Genomic DNA, 16,909 nt, shown 5'->3' with positions numbered 1-16,909 from the left:
ATCTTTTTGCTTAGCTATTATTTCAAGTGTGATGCTTGTTGAAGCTGTAAGTGGTACTAGAGTGCCGTGCTGCATCCTTCAACGTGCATCCTTTTGGGCATGGCAGTACTCAGGTTTCTCCTACTGCCAGTGCCTGCAGGGCTAGTTTAGGAGGGGAAGGATGCTTTTATTCCCCTGGGTTTTGTTCTCTGAAGCTCTCAAGCTTTTCTAGGATATAAGCATTTTTTTCCCTAACGCTGGAGTAATTCCTAGGCTCTGAAAAAAGTATTTTCTGCATCTATTTTGGGATTGTTGAGATACCTCCTCAGTGTGACCAACTGTAGTCCTTGGCAGTGTCTCTCTGCTCTTCATATCCTTAAATTTTAACAGGTTCAAAAAGATTTTTATTTTAAACACTGGTTTGGTGTTTTTTGTTTTTTTTTTCCTGACCTTAAACATTAAATTTTGGTTGCTAACATAAATAGAAATAGCTAGGCATGTGCTTCATGAGATAATAGGAAGATCTCATGTCCATTTATGGTTTATACAGATTTCCCCCTGCTAGCTGACTCTTCCCTGGGCTTGTATTAATGTGGTATTTGACAGTGATCTATGCTTTCAGGATATCAACTCCAGATTTTTTTCCATTTGGGTTTCCAAGTGCTGAGCTGCTCTGTGTACACCTGTAAGGAGGAAATCCAACCAGTGAAGCTGGAAAATTGGATATTTTGGCTGTTGGTGTGAAGAGAATTGCTGTGTTGGTGAGGGATGCTCTGTTAGAGGATGGTGCTAGAGCCTGGAGTTAATCTGGCAAAACTTGAAGGTACATTAAATGTAACATTGCCACTTTTTATAAATGGAAAATTTATCTTGGTATTTGAAACAGGGTTGTCATGTCTCTGGCCAGTGATTACTTAATTAGCTATTAAAAGAAGCAAAAACCCCATATAACGATGACTGGTCTCCCTGCAAGTCTCCAAACACTTGGGATACACAAAGCACTTCCTTGGTTTCTGGCTTTTTGTTAGTCCTTGCCATTCAGTTTGCAGTTCTTGTTAGCCGCCTAGGGAATACAAGAACAGCAAATTTAAGTTAAATGCAGCCTGAGAGAGGATATAGCAATTTCCTTTTGATTTTTTTAAAATTTCATATTTTTTTTGGTTTTTTTTCTGGCAAAAAAAAGCCAAGGGAGCAGCTGGGTGCTCAGTTCTCACTTGTCAGAATGAAGCTTTTAATGATGTTGCATTTTTGCTAAGTACCCAGCATTTTTTGAATCCTTGCTTACTCCAATGTCGTTTCATCAATGAAGCTCTGGGACACAGAATTAACTTCCAAGTGCCAGCTGTTCAGCAAGTACCATGAAAAAATCTGATTATTTTAATACTTCAACACCATTGTTGCTGCTTATGTGTAGGGCACATGTTTCAGGAGAGCAGTAGCGCTTCCAGAAATCAAGATGCAGTGACTCAAATCTGGAGCTCAAGAAAGAGGAACAATCCAGGGCAAGATTTTATTTGCACCATTTTTGAGGTCTTTCAGCATTATTCAGAAGTGCTGTGACAGAGGCAAATATGGAAATCACTTCTCCCATTCAGTTGCCTCAGTCACAAGACCTCACCGAGCCTTCCTGTAGTGTCTTTGTTATTATTTTCTTTTTTTTTTTGGCCCTCATCCATGCCTCTGGTAGCATCTCCAGCTGGTGAGACAGGAATCCCACAGACAAGCTCTTCATTTACTGCGTAGCCCTGATTAATTCCTCAGACATGGATTTGTTCCCTGCACAGAATATGCTTGGACTTTGAGGGGAAGAATATGTGAGCGTGTTATTATTCATGTCCTGATTCAGTTCCTTGTCAGAGCTGTTTGCAGTGGCTTCTAGGAGTAATTCATTTTGCAACAGTTTCTCCCGTAATGTTTTTAGATGGGGTTTTTAATTTCCCATGTTCGTTTTTGTCTCAGATTAAAGGTCTGGTAGAAGCTGACAGATTTCCACATGAGATGCATCAGCAAGAGCGTGATGAACAGGTAGCAGCATCCTCACCTGTCTTCTAGCTGCTAGAATGAAAAAAACTATTGAGTGGTGGTTAGACTGCAGGGGAATATCAAAACCTCGAGGCATGGGGTGATTCCAGGCTCTGGATGAGATTATCAGCTGGGTTTGCAGAAAGTGAAGGGACACCAGATTTTTAGGTTCACTCATGTTTGCTTTGAACTCAGAGCAAGATGAAGCAGATTTAGCAAGGGAGATAAATTCTTGATTACAGAATTGGGACCAAATGGAACATTTTAAGGAGAGAGGGAAGAAACCACCAAAGCAGTAAAATGTGTAATTGGGATGCTGCTGCCATTGCATGCTTGCCCTCACTGTCACAGGAGATGGGTGGTTTGGTGTCTGTTGGGGTTGCCTTCACCCCATCGTGCCAGGTCCAGCAGGCACTTCTGTTGTTGCTGAGTGTCTACAAGTGTGTGTCTGCTCCTGCTTTCATTTTCCGTTCTAGTTTAGGTCATCTCACTGCATTGGCATGTTGCTTAGGTGTTTCAGTCCAAATAAGCTTCTCTGAAATTTATTCAAAAGACCCCTTTCTTCTGTATATGACAGTCTTGGAGTGCTGATTTTTGTTGGTTTTTTTTCCCCCCATCCAAGCTTACCATCCCTTTTGAAGAAGTAAATTTGAATTGCAATTACAAATCTAGTTGAAGGTGTCCCTGCACACTGCAGGAGGGTTAGACTAGATGACCTTTAAAGGTCTCTTCCAATACAAACCATTCTGTGATCACTATAACACTTACAGGTATCATACTTCCTGTGTTAGAAGTTTCATTCTTTTGAGCAAAACTCATTGTATAGAAATTTTGCATGCAGTTTTACTGCAAAACCCTTTGCACCCTGCTGCTTTCCCTGTACCAATACCTGGGTCCATAAATCTGTATTTTAAGCAGCACCACCTCCTGCACTGGCACCATGAGGCGGTTCGAGACAGGCTGACGTAGATGATTAAGCGACAATAATGATGTTTCTCTCCCATCAGCAAACAGCGGGAAGAGAAAAACATGGTGAGCACGGAAGAGAAAGGTGACAAATAGGAAAGGGTTAAGCATTATATAAATGATCCAATGAACTCACAGGTACAACTGTGCACTAATAACCAAGATGTTGAGCATCTACATGGGCTTTTCTGCCTGTCTAGGATGTGGTAGTTTTTATAGCTTCAGCTGTCACAGATCTGTCAGTCTGGCATCAGTTTTGATCTTGTGGTGGTGTCATTTCAGGTACCAGCCGCACCATGCTATTTGTTGCTGCAGGAGAGAAATGTGGAGAGTGCTTGTGCTGATATATTCAGACTAAGCAGTGAAGTGTGTTTAAATTGGCCATTTCTTTATCAGTTTTTTTAAAGTTTATCTATTCCAGGAATTTCTACCCCACACATTATATGTTTTGAGGTACTGGTGGATGGATAAATCCAGACTGTCTTGAGCAACCAAGCTTGTTAGGATTGCCTGAGGATTGGCAACAGGGAGAAAGTTCCACTATTTTTGTTGTCCCTTGTCTGGGTTATGGGATGTTACAATAAAACCAAGTGAACTTTGCTTCCAGAATTGCCCCTTTAGCAGCCTCAAGGCTGACACTAATCTGTTTTTTTTCCAAATCATCTAATATTTGGCAAACTTTGTCAGTGATTTCAGGCGTTAGACATCTCAGATTATTTATAATGGGTACTGATGCTTCCAGTAGACAGTTTATTTTGGATTTTTTCCATGTGTTGCTTACACTCGTTCTGAAAATTAAAATACTGAGGTTGACCTTGTGAATGAAAAAGTAAGAAGTAGCATAACCAACACACTTGCTAAAAAAATGCAGCTGTCAATGCAAGAGCACTTGCTATATGTGGTCACATATATATTTAATTTGAGAAAGGATGTTTGCTACCAGTGTTTATGTATATTAAACTGTGGACAACTATTACAAGATTGCATGAAATGTGAAAGTAAACTACTATTTACAAGTTTAGTGTATGCACAAAGCCCAGTTGATTGTCATAATTCTAGTATGCTTTTTCTGTCAACCTGCTGGTAATCAGATTATTATCGCGATTTTTGTAAGGGCTTCTGAGCTGCTTGGAAATATTGATTGATTTTGTTATGTAGGAGAAGACAAGGCTTGATTTGTAGCCTTGTGTTTGTTTGGAGAGCATGCTTTTTACATTGCAAGTAAGATTGTTATGATAGTAAAATTGAGTAAAATCAGTGTGCAGGGTCAGTTTGAGTAAGAACCTTCCTTCAAATGTAGAAAATGGAAAAGGATATAGAACATATTAGGCTGAAAGTATGTTGACTTGAAATGTTGTAAATTCTTCCTTTCATAGGCATGCATAGTCCATAAATTTTGGCCAGAGTGTTCACGGGAGTTAGCAGCTCTTGCCTCTGAGGTCTGATGTATGCTCTGGGTTTCCATCTCCCGCAGGATCAGTGTCCCGTTACTGTTGCCTTTATCCTTGCCAATGCCTGTACGTGAGTGAAGCAGCTGAACGAGAGCTTGGTGATCAAGTCAGGTCCTTTTATAATCTGCCACTTGAGTAAGGAGACATGCGTGCCCTTCCAGCAAGATAGTAGCTTTTCTTTTCTATAAGCCTGTATAAATAACTTAGATGTCGCATCATTATTTGTCTGTTCTCACTGAAGTGTAAACATGTAGCAATGCAAAATGCCTTTAATTAAAATAGTATGTAGAGCAAGTTTTGCAGGTTGGAAAATACTTGCTCTATTGTTCTTTTCATCTTCCTATTTAATTTTTTGTGTCCAAACACAAAAATATTGTTAATTTTAAGTCATATAAAAACCAATATGACAGCCTGCTTGAACAGTTGTCATTAGGAGAGCCTTTCTCCCTGACATATGCTAATTATGTAATTACACATATTTCATTGCAATGTTTTCTCAAAAATACTTTGGAAACTGACTGTCTGCAAGAAGTGTATTTGATGTTGAGCAGAGCCCAGCTCATGTGCACCATGGTTGGGAGACCACAAGCAATTATCTTCATTAACGTTTCTTTGACCTAACATAATACTCCAAGACATGTTTAGTGTTATTAAAAGTAAATCCTGTGGCATGCCTCCTGTGATTTAAAAGGCTCAAATTAACACCTCTTTGCTTTCTGACCTCACTAAATTTCTTAGTCATTAGTGGAAGCTTCTGGCGTTTGAGTGGTTTTGGAGGGGACTTGGCTTTTCTTCATTCTCACAGTTACTGGGGCTTTTAGCATCTCTGTGGGGTGCATGCTTGGCTCAGTTCTGAATTCAAGTTGTTTGGATGCAGGAGACACAGATGTTTGTTATTGTACCAAGTCCATGCAGAATAAGCATCTGTAGAGAAGCGAGGAAGGCTTTGGGGTAGGTGGGGTAGAGTGGCCTGATGCTTTAGAGAGGATTTATTGAGCTTGTGTGTATTTAACAGGAGGGAGGAGGTGGAAGGCAAGGTCGGTTTGCTCAAGGTAACCAACCTGAAGTCTTGTTTGCAGTTCTCACGTGAGTCGGTAGTCCTCTATGCACTCTGATAACTTGAATAAAAATAGGCAGCACTCTTCTCATAAGCTTTGAAGTAGAATCTCAATGAGGAATTATCTAGTTTAAGTGTGGTGGTGGTTGTTCCCCTCCCGCTCCCCCCTTCTTGAAGGAAAAGCTGGTGTTGGAGTCAGAGCTAGACAGAGAAAGCCCAACCCAGCACTTAACTGACATCATCCCTGTTGCACCTGTGCCTATACTAAAGCTATAGGAAAGCAATTGGAGTGATTCCCAGTATATAATGTATGTCCTGCTACCAAGAAATGCACCGTCGGTCCCTGCCAGATGTATTTCATGGTGATATATTAATTTATTTGCTTTGAATAGCACATGGCTGGGGCTAATACACTTAATGAAATATTGGAGCGAGAAACAACACAAAATAATGCTTTTCATTTTAAGACCTCACATTTTGTAGTAAATAGAACAAATCTCCAAATCTCAGCCTTGTGTGAATGTGGAAGATAAGGGAGGCTGTGCTTGGACTGAAGGTCTTGGATCTGGGTACTTGGGGAGGAGAGCAAGGACAGGGTGACCATGTGAAATGCAAATGCTGCTTCTGAATGCTCTTCAGACATCAAACATCTGCAGTGCAGGAGCTCCTTAAACCTGATGTCGGTTTTGACCTCGTGTTTTTTTGACTGTACTTGAGTGTTTTGTTGATGCCATCAGGGAACTGTCACAGACATGAGGTCTTGCTCCTATAAGGCAGTGCTCAAGGAGAGGCTCAACGTTATATGTCATGTTGGGATGTGCATCACAAACTTTTATCGGTGTTAAATGTCACCTGCCATTTTATTGCCCAGATGTTGGCTCTGAGGGTCCTGTGCATTTCTTTGTAGTTACCTTTTGTCTTTGTAATTGGAACACCTCCTAACATCTTCAAGGGGAATTTTGAGTTTGTTAGAACCAATCAGAGAACAGAGGACCATTAACTCTGGAATTGCTTTCATTTGGAGGGTAGTGGTGGAGCGTTGTCTTCTTGTGGTGATTAAGTTTGAGAAATTAGCTGTGCATTTCATGATTCAGCACCAGAGATTGGTTTTCTGTGGTTTTTAAGCAGTCGGAGAGAAATAAAAAGTGAGATTGAGTGAGTTGGCTGTAGTAGTTCATATCTGATGTCAGATGTGGACATCTCTGAAAAATGCTGGCTTGGTGGGCGGAAAAGTGCTGTTGTTTGAATCCCAATGTGTTGAAAAATCTCGTGGACAGGAAGGGAAAGGACTTCAGCTACTCTTCACTGGCACGGGACTGTGGGGTAATGTATCTAGACCAGGGCCACAGGGGAAGGGGATGGTCATTTTAGCAGCTGAAATTTGAAGGTGTTGTATACCACACACCTATGAGAAGCTGATGATTCTTCTCTCAGTCTGGATTTTACAGCAGTTGTAGGAATAGGTGAATTCAGTCAATACAAGGTCCTCACCCAGGGATGGTGGAGCTGAGCACCAGGTCTGTCAGCAGCGAGTGCTCCTGGATGGGCGCTGCAGCAGGGGTTGCGTGTGCCTTTGTGTTGTGAGAGGACTTGGAGCTTGTGACCACTAAATAATTCAGTTTTCTGTTAGACTTGTGACTAGGCAAATCATTGTGTTTCAAGAGTCATTCTGAACGTCGCTCAGGAAGAGCTGTGAATTGACAAGAGGAAACGGCCTCGTGTTGAGCCAGAGGTAGTTTAGATTGGCTATTAGGAAGAACATCTTCACCAGAAGGGTTGTCAAGCACTGGAACAGGCTGCCTGGAGAGGTGGGTGAGTCGCCACCCCTGAAGGTATTTAAAAGATAAATAGACATGGCACTTGGGGATTTGGTTTAATGGTGGATATAGCAGTGTTAGGTTAACTGTTGGACTTGATCTTAAAGGCCTTTTCCAACCTAAACCATTATATGATTCTGTGGCAAAGAAGACATTTTCTTTTTAGTTGGAGTATGTCTTTAAGGTGATATTTTAAAGTTTTGTTGTTTGGGGTTTTTTTGTGTTTTTTTTTTTTTAAGTAAGCATGGTATGCAACTGTTAAAAATCTTGCAAGGTTTAATTCTCTAACAAATCCTGAAAAATATGTAATTTATATGTATGGATAAGTCAGTGTTGGGAAAGTCAAGGGGTGTTTTCCAAAGCCGTGGTTAGCTGAGTGATGCTTTCCCTAAGTTGGCATGAGGTATGCAAACATGGAAATAGAGACACTAACTGCTAAATAAGCTATTTGGTAATATTAAGCAATAAAGCTGTAGCAACTTCTGACATGAGGATGCTGATGTTGATTCAGTAGGCTGTCTGGTATGTTGCTCACAAAATACTGATTTTATTCTCCATGAAATACTCTAAAAATCAGAGGGTAGTTCTGCATCTTTGATGCTTCAGTGTCAGGGAAAAATTAGCAAAGGCTTGATGTGCTGTGGGTAGCTACACCTCAAGCTCCCCTCTACTTAAGTGTGGGCAGCGTTTGTGTGTTAAATACCTTATTACAGCTTTGGTGTGTGAAAGCCCTGCTCTTTTCAGCTGTTGGTTGGGAATCATCACTTGCTTTCTCTTAAGGTGATTGGTATCATCAGTTGAGTTGCTCCATTGCATCTCATGGCACACGTCAAGATTTTTCAGGGATCCCTGGCAAGATAAATCACCTAACCTATTTTGGTTTGCTTTTTTGTAGCATTGCTAACATGATGACCTGACAAGATATAGGATGGTCCTGACTATGCAGCACAGGTACTGATGGAAAAGGATCCAATATGAGTGTAAATGATGTTGGAGGAAGACGACGCTTTGAAGGTAGCGAGTACACGCTGCACATATACCCTGGGAGCATCGCAGAAGGGACTATCTACTGCCCCATCACTGCCAGGAAAACTTCCACGGCTGCTGAGGTGATTGATTCACTCATCAATAAACTTCAGCTTGAGAAAACAAAATGCTACGTCCTTGCTGAAGTGAAGGAGTTTGGTGGGGAGGAATGGATCCTCAACCCAACAGACTGCCCGGTCCAGCGCATGATGCTGTGGCCTCGTATGGCCCTGGAGAACCGCATCAGTGGCGAGGATTATCGCTTCCTCCTGCGGGAGAAGAATCTGGATGGGTCCATTCACTATGGGAGCCTTCAGTCCTGGTTGCGGGTGACGGAGGAGCGTCGCCGGATGGTGGAGCGTGGCTTCCTTCCCCAGCCACAGCAGAAGGACTATGATGACTTGTGCAGCCTGCCGGACTTGAATGAGAAAACACTCCTGGAAAATCTCAGAAACCGCTTCAAGCAAGAAAAAATCTACACCTATGTAGGCAGTATCCTCATCGTTATTAATCCGTTTAAGTTTCTACCTATTTATAACCCCAAGTATGTAAAGATGTACGATAACCATCAGCTGGGAAAGCTGGAGCCCCATATTTACGCTGTGGCAGATGTGGCTTACCATGCCATGCTTCAGCGGAAAAAGAACCAGTGCATTGTGATTTCGGGAGAGAGCGGCTCGGGAAAGACACAGAGCACTAACTTTCTGATTCATCACCTCACCGCCCTCAGCCAGAAGGGATTTGCCAGCGGAGTAGAACAGATTATTCTAGGAGCTGGACCAGTGCTTGAGGTAAGATGAACACAATAGTAGTGTGGAAACTTTTAACGGTGGGAAAAAAAAAGACAACTAAGTAGTTGGGGTTTTATTATGACACTAATCTGGGTTTATCTGCTATGTGCTACTGATGAAGTTAACAACAGTACTAGCAATAAGAGAAGGTTATGTTTCTGCCTATAGAATTCTACTTGCTTCAAAAAAAGGGAAAAATAAAAGTACAGCAAATATATTTCTGATAAATTTGCTAGGGCTTTGTTTTCACTCAAGTGTTGCTTAATACTGGTATATCTCAGTGATTTTTCAGTTTGAAAATGGAAATTAAAAACCCTTTCTTGAATTATCAGTGGCCTTTCTTTATAGTATATTGAAAGAGAATTAATTGCACATAGTATATTGATAGTGTTGTATTTACGGAGTTTCTGCGCGCTCAACTTCATTGGGCTGGGGAAGAGATCAAAGGTAACTTTCATGGTCAAAATTTTATTTTCTAATCACGAGTACTTGTTTTGGCCAGTGTGATTAGTTACTTTATGCAGACTTTTCCTGTGTGTGAAAGGAGATTAGATTAACTGCAGCATTAACTTTACAGATATGAAATTGGAGAGGGGTACAAGCATGCATTAATTAAATTGCCTTGAGCTTGCCCCTTAACTCTTTGAAATGGTTTGTGTTAGAATTGCCAGTTTTGTTTGTGAAAGCCTGTCTGCATGAGGGTGACGTGAGCATCAGCTTCATCTGTGCCATTGTTCTTTGAAGCCACAGTACAGGGAGGTGCTTGATGGCTGCGTTTTCTTTTCTTAAAATAAAAAGTGGCTTCAACTAAAGGTTAGTAAAATTCACAGATTTTGGGGGGTTTGTTTTCTGTTTTGAAAGGTCTTTTTGGCAGTTGTAGACAGAGATATCTACTGTGTCTGTATTCCATTAATGAGTGTGAGGACTTTGGCCAGTTTCAACTACCAGCAGAAGACTGGGAATCAGAGGAAGGACTACTGCTTGTGGGTATTTCAGCCAAGGATAAGCAAAGAGCTTGATTTTGCAAAGCCAACGAGTGTTTTTTTTCTGATTTCATGTCAGGTAGAATGTGTTGACCTAACTTAATCTGGAGTTAGCAAATGATTAAAGTAATTCTGGATGGGCTTTGTCCTGAAAAGCTACAAAGTTGTATAACAAACAAGGTAAAGAAATTGAAGAGGCTTTTTTTTTCCTTTATTGACAGTCTGCATGAAACTGTGTGATAATTATTTTAAAGCACACAGGCAAGCAGGCTTCCCATTCTTGCACTCGCTAGTGTTTCTCCTGCTGTTGTGCAAGAGATTGTGGAGCTGTTTATTGCTGGAGTTGATGAGAAAATACTAGACCAGGCTCCAGTAGCCTACAGTTAATGGATGTTACTGCAATGACCCAATTAGGTGACCATGTTAACTTAAAAAAACAACTAATTTAATGAAAATTATTGCATTCCACCTCCAATGCTGCTGTTTATTTGAAACATTTGTATGCCTGTTTGGTTTTTGGTATGCTTTTTTAATGCATCTTGTTAGACTAAGGTCCACTTTATAGTTGTCTTAATTACTGTCACAGAGAGCACCTCAGTCCAACTTAGATTTCCAGAGGTGGAGAAGAGATCTCCATGAAAGAGAAGGTAGAAGGAAGTTTTGTGAATTGTTTTTTCTTAAATTTTGGTTTTTTTTCAGGATTAGGTAAATATTCTGCTTGCTTGGCTCTTGGATGGAGTGCAGCAGTGCAGACAGTTTACTGGTAATGCTGCTTTGGTGATGGCCACTTAATTCTTCCAGGGAACTGTTGTGTGTGTTGGGATTAGGTACAAGAGAGGGATGCACTAAGCCTCTTTGCTTTCCTTTTGCAAGATCTGCAGCTGTTTTTAGCAAAAAAAAAATTCATCTGAATCATAGCTGGTTTTTTTGTTGGTGAGTTTTTGTTGGGTGTTTTTTTTTTTCTTTTGAAACAGAAGTTTACATTCCTTCACTCCGGCAGCTGGACAGCTGCTGTTTTGCTTCTCTAGCTGCCTCCAGGTCTCTTGGAGAAAGTGAGAGTAATCCAGAATTTCTTCTGCTCTGCCAGCACCAGTCCCAAATAGTCACAAACCACACAGGCTTAAAGATAAAGTGTGCATACTTCTGCTTTTTCTTCCCTTCCTAAAAAATGGGTCTTCAGAGAAGATCTGTTGTGAAGGGTCGTGTTACCCTGCCACCCGTTTGCAGACTGGACCTTCTGATTCCTTGCATTTGTGGCTGAAATGCAGTTTTCACATCTCTAAGCTTAGATGCCAAACTTGGGTGTTCCCCCCACACACACCCCCTGCCTCCTTTGTTGTCATTCTTCTTCCCTCCTTCGGACACCTCTTTGGTCCCTTTGTTTTCTGTCTGTGTATTTAAAATAAAATTATGTTCAGCTCAGGCTTGTCTTTTACGAGGCAGCTGCATAAACTCTTTATGCTGCAACTTCTGGTTTAGGGAATGGAGCACAGTGAGTAAGAGTTGACTCGGACCCATTAATCTCTTTTTCTTTCCCTGCTTGCAAAGCACCTCTGGTAGCATGAGCATTTGCACTGAACCACCCGTCCCTGGGAATGCCGTCACAATCGTGCTCACACGGCAGGGGCGGAAGTGGAGCAGAATTATTATTTTTTTTTTTTTCTGCAGCTTCACTGTGTTCCTACTTTACCTATTCCGAATAGCATCAGGCTATTGTTTGTGACTTTTGTTGCACAAGACTCCTGTGAGCCTTGTCCAAATTGCCCTTTTGGGGACAGCTGTCCAGCCAAGCTGTTACTGCCATCTAAACGTGGTAATACCATCCAGTAGCTGTACGCAGCAGCAACTGCTGTGTGTGTGTACTGAGACCGAGTGTGTCCTTTTAAGGTATATTTGATGTAAGTCTTATGGATTTTCTTTTTCTTACGATGGGATTTAATAGGCAAGGGTTTTTGTAGCAATTGGAATAGTTGCAATATGCCTTTTCTGTTTTGTGATAGATGATAATATAAAATATTTATATATTCATATATTATGATAATTATATTACTTAAATATCATACTTATCTTTCTAACAACAAGGTTCCAATTGGTTTTAAAAGGTGATTTTCTTTATCTTTTTTTTTCTCTTCCCCCCATTTTCTTGAAATGCACAGTTTTTCTCTATAGAAGATTGCTTTTTCAGCAGGGTATCCCTAGAGCTAAGCTTAACAAAATTCTGCTCTCTGGCTATTTAGTTTCAAGACTGAGCTTCTCAAATTCAATTATTTTATGTAGTTACTAGAGGAACAGTTGCATGTGCTGCAATTCAATTCTGTCTCTGATAGACTTCATGCAATACTTCAGATGAAAACTTCATTATGCTCAGGTTGATGCTCCATCAGGGACCCAGAGTGTATAACTTTGGTGCCACATAGGTAGTCTGTTTTTCATTTAAATGTCAAGCCTGATATTGTTTAAGAAAGCATTGAAGTGTGCTGGTCAGGCAAACAATTTACTCCAAAAATTGTACTTTCTTTTGAAGAGAATAGGAGGGGCTTCCTATAGGCAACATATCATAGAACCGTGGAACGGTTTGGGTTGGCAGGGACCTTAAAGACCACCCAGCCCCACCCATGCCAGGGGCAGGGACACCCCACCCACCCCCAGCCCAGGCTGCCCCCAGCCCCGTCCAGCCTGGCCTTGGGCACTGCCAGGGATGGGGCACCCACAGCCTCTCCGGGCAGCCTGTGCCAGCGCCTCGCTGCCCGCACGGGGAAGGATTTCTTCCTAATATCTAATTGAAATGTTCCCTCTTCCAGCTTAGTCGTTTCCCTTTGTCCTGTCACTGAGGCCCTTGCACACAGCCCCCCCCCCTCCAGCTTTCCTGTGGGCCCCTTTGGGTGCTGGAAGGTCTCCTGGAGCCTTCCCTTCTCCAGGCTGAACAGCTCCATCTTTCTCAGCCTGTTTCCATAGCAGAGGGGCTCTGGCCCTCTGAGCATCTCCGTGGCCTCCTCTGGGCTCGCTCCAACAGCTCCGTGTCCTTCTTATGCTGGGGGCCCCAGAGCCAGATCCACTGGGGGGGGTCTCACCAGAGCAGGGCAGAGGGGCAGAGCCCCCTCCCTTAGCCCACCAGCCATGCCGCTGGTGACGCAGCCCAGGGCTCAGTTGGCTTGCTGCTGCTGAGCTTCCCTGTCAAGTGTTTCTGCTTAATTTTTAACTCCAAAAGCCACAGTTAAAGGTTTGATTAACCCCCCCCAAAATATCATTATCACAGGGCTTTCAGGCAAGGGTAGTGAGACACTGGGGGAGGCTGCCCAGAGCAGCTGTGGGTGCCCCGTCGTTGGCAGTGCCCAAGGCCAGGCTGGATGGAATGAACAACCTGGGCTGGTGGGAGGTGTCCCTGCCCGTGGCAGGGCAGTTGGACTGGACAGTCTGTGAAGGTCCCCTCTAACCCTGAAGGCTCTGTGATTCATTTAGTGGTCTACCTGGAGAACGGTGGTTTAGGCACAGGGCTGTTTTACCCCACGGGTAGGTAACTTGTTCATGTGAAGTTAAGACAGTGTTTTAAGACCCTGTTTTCTCTTTAATTAGATTAGCTAGAAACATCCAAATGAACTTCATATTGGAAGCCAAGCTTGTTTCCATAGACTTAAACCTTTAGAGGTGGGATGTTGGTGTGCTGCTCCGCAGCCCTCCCTGGGGTCATCACCCTGCACTGGTGGGCTATGTGGCATGTGAGCATCCTCCTCTCTTTGGTGCAGAAGAAAACGTAAGTCATGCTTCAGCTTTCCTGGGGAGGTTTGAATGCAAGTTAATTTATTACACCATGTTACTTTTTTTTTCCTCCAATTCTCAGCAAAGATGCAGAAGTAATAAATTTCTCCCTGGCTCAGGTGTGCCCAAAGGTCCCCAGACAGGTATCGGATGAGCCTAGTTCTAAAGGAGTCTGCACCAAATCATTTTATCATCTGTAACTTTCTCAACATCTCATTTGTCACAAGAAGTGCTGCAATGGCAGCTACAAAAATCAGACATGTTTTCTAAGCAGCTGTTTACATGCATCTTTGAATATCCCAATGGGCATGTCTCAATTGCTTTTAAAAAAATAAAAGGCAAAAAGAAATATTTCTGTGACAGGGTGCGGAGCACTGCTGGTGGTGGAGGGTAGCTGTTCCTGTCCTTCACAGCTCATGTGCATCTGCAACATCTATGCCGGGGGAAAAGAAGGAATTGATTGCTTGAATTGCTTTTGAAAAAAATGCAGCTAGCCTTTTGTAGTGGCAGCAATGCTGTTTGCATTCCCAGTAGGCGGTGGTTTGCATAGAAGCCTTAGGAACAGCAAGCGCAATTGCTTTTTAATTTCTGGAGAAGTGTTACACGGTATGTGTGCTTTGCTTGTATGGGGAAGTTACAGCTTCAGTCCTAAGGTCTAGAAGTCTAAAAGATGTTATTTTTCTTTTGTAGATTGTTGGATTATTAGAGGAAAATGTAAGCAGCAACTGAAGAGATACTGAATTTTTTTATTTTATGGGACTTTGTGGTCATGTACAGCTTCCCTCCAACTGAATTAAGCTTTTGCAGCAACAGCAACTGAAGAGCTGGCCGCTGTTAGGTGCAAGTGAAAATGATACTGCACTGCCAAAATTTCAGTAGATGCTGCTGAATGTTTCCAGAGTTAAACAAAGAGCTATTGAGTGGAGTTAAAAAAGAAATCGATTAACTAGAAGAATCAGGCATGTCCTGGGCTTTCAGTATAATCGAGTGGCATCAGACAATGCAGCAATGCTAAAGCTAAATGTGCGTGCATCCTCCACTGCTGCTCCCAAGCAATTTGGCTGGATGTGTGCAAGACCTGTAGTAATCTCAGGTAGGATCCAGCTCTGCCGGCAGATCCCCCTCTCTTAACTCCTGCGGTGTATAGCTGGGGTAAGGGGATGCTCTATTCATGCAGCAAATTATAGTGCAAGTATTCGCCTATGAGAAAAGACACTTTCAAGTCGAGTATATTCATATTTTTACTTGGAGCAGTATTAATGGGAGGTAAACTCTGAGTATATTCCCTTTTAGGTTTTTTTCCCCTGCTCCTACTTGGAACAGTATTATTGGGAGATAAAATTTGAGTGTATTCAGATTTTTTTTCCTGCTTGAAACCATATAATGAAAGGTAACCAATTTTCATTAAAATGGACTAGAAAAAAAAATCTGATTTGGTTTATGATGTTCAGTTCCCAATATACTGATTTTTAAGTAATTATCTTGTGTCATGTGGTTCTGGGGGTTTTATATCTGAAAAATGGATTTATATGACAGGGAGAGGGAAGACTTGTTACTCTGCTCATTACTCACTTCTGATCGTTTTTAACCTATAATATATGCAGTTATTATTGATCTCCTGTGTGGTCTGTGTTTGGGGTAGGTGTCCAATGCAGCAGCCAGGATTTTTTCACCTTGCATTCTTCCCTCCCCAGTGCATGGAGGGGTTAGAGAGGGAGCAGCGCACAGAGATTTTACAGATGATGCCTAATGTGGGAAGAATTTGTGCAGGCCTCCGCCGGCAGCAGTGACACAAAGGAGTCATACAGCAAGGCTCATGCACCAAATGCTTTTCACCAGCGCTTTCAAAATGCTGTTATTCTTCAGCTTGGGATATTTTACAGTTTCAGGCTCTGTGTCAAATGGTGACTTGTTCATCTGTTTCTCTGATGCTGAAATATTCAATATTTTCACTTTGGAGTCTTTCTGAAATACCCAGATTGGCCATATGGGTAGCAGAGTTTAATATTATGTTTTGTTATTTGCTATCTTCAGCAAATACTTTGTTATCCTGAAGTCCAGCTTACTATGCTTGAATGATAAAAATTGTTATTTCTGACCTGAGAAGACTGCAGAAAAATGGGTTAGTTATTGAAGAAGGTTTATGCAAAGCTGCCTTTTCCCACACCCTTAAGAATTAGCAGCTATTTTGTTTCCAGGAGGGAAATGGTAACTAAAGCACTGCCTTTGTGGGTGGAGCGTTTACCTTACAGGGGGCGTTCTATTGAACCTACACATAACAAGCATCCCATCTTCTTTTCCTTCCCTCCTTGCCATCTCTTTTTGGGGGAGCTGTTTTGTTTTGCCATTCATTCTTATTCACACCCTTCCATTTTTATCTTTCTCTTTGGTTTTCTTTGACTGACCTTTTAGGATTTCACTTTTTCCTCTATTGATGCATACCTAGATCTGGGTTTTATAGATACCTAGATATTTTGTATCTAGAGATTTCGACTTTATAGATATTTGGATCCTGAGATTATGAATCCCTAGATACCTGGATATCTAGATTTTATGGGTAATTACCTAGACAGGTATCTTTATGTCTATATATCTAAACATAATCCTGAGTCAGACCTGAGCAGGAACCAGGTATTCAAGCTCGCATGCAACCATAGTGAACCCAGATGATGCTCAGCATTATACAGTATTAGAGAACAACTGACTTTCTTAATACCATTTTTTTTATCTTTCACTGACATTGCACCAGTGTAGCTGCTATTTGGTTTTGTATCTTTTTTCTTAAACTTGAAGATCAAGGTGCACGTTTTATAAAGCTTGAAGGAAGGATCTCTTCTGAAAGCTGTTTCTTTCCTTTTTCACTATGTATATTTATCAAATAGTTTAATAATAACATAGCACTCTAATGTTTTTGATCAAAGATTGTACTGCTGCTGTCCAGGCTTCCATGAGGACCTCAATATCCATAACTGAGCTGCAGACTTTTCATCCCTAATGTGCGTAGTTAATAGGGCACTGTATTTTTGTAGTCACAGAATGAGGAATTAATGTTCTAGCAGGG

The 16,909-nt window shown here is 41.8% G+C and overlaps 1 protein-coding gene across 10 annotated transcripts in view; it reads left to right on the top strand.

The window, feature by feature from the left end:
- The window catches only part of MYO9A (myosin IXA), a 183,430-nt gene that overhangs the window by 25,438 nt on the left and 141,083 nt on the right, over positions 1-16,909 (top strand). For 5 of the 10 annotated variants that reach the window (XM_040601416.1, XM_040601417.1, XM_040601413.1 and 2 more), the window contains exons 1-2: positions 687-802; positions 8,188-9,109. In XM_040601416.1, the coding sequence (XP_040457350.1) occupies positions 8,267-9,109 (843 nt within the window). In that variant the 5' untranslated portion in view covers positions 687-802; positions 8,188-8,266. Of the gene's footprint in view, positions 1-686; positions 803-8,187; positions 9,110-16,909 lie in introns of those variants that run through there. The other 5 variants (XM_040601420.1, XM_040601414.1, XM_040601419.1 and 2 more) reach the window with 2 other exon arrangements.

This window comes from Falco naumanni, chromosome 7, assembly GCF_017639655.2.
Source record: "Falco naumanni isolate bFalNau1 chromosome 7, bFalNau1.pat, whole genome shotgun sequence".
Lineage (NCBI taxonomy): Eukaryota > Metazoa > Chordata > Aves > Falconiformes > Falconidae > Falco > Falco naumanni.
The sequence above is the reverse complement of the archived record's forward strand: the minus strand, read 5'-3'. Positions and strand labels throughout refer to the sequence as shown.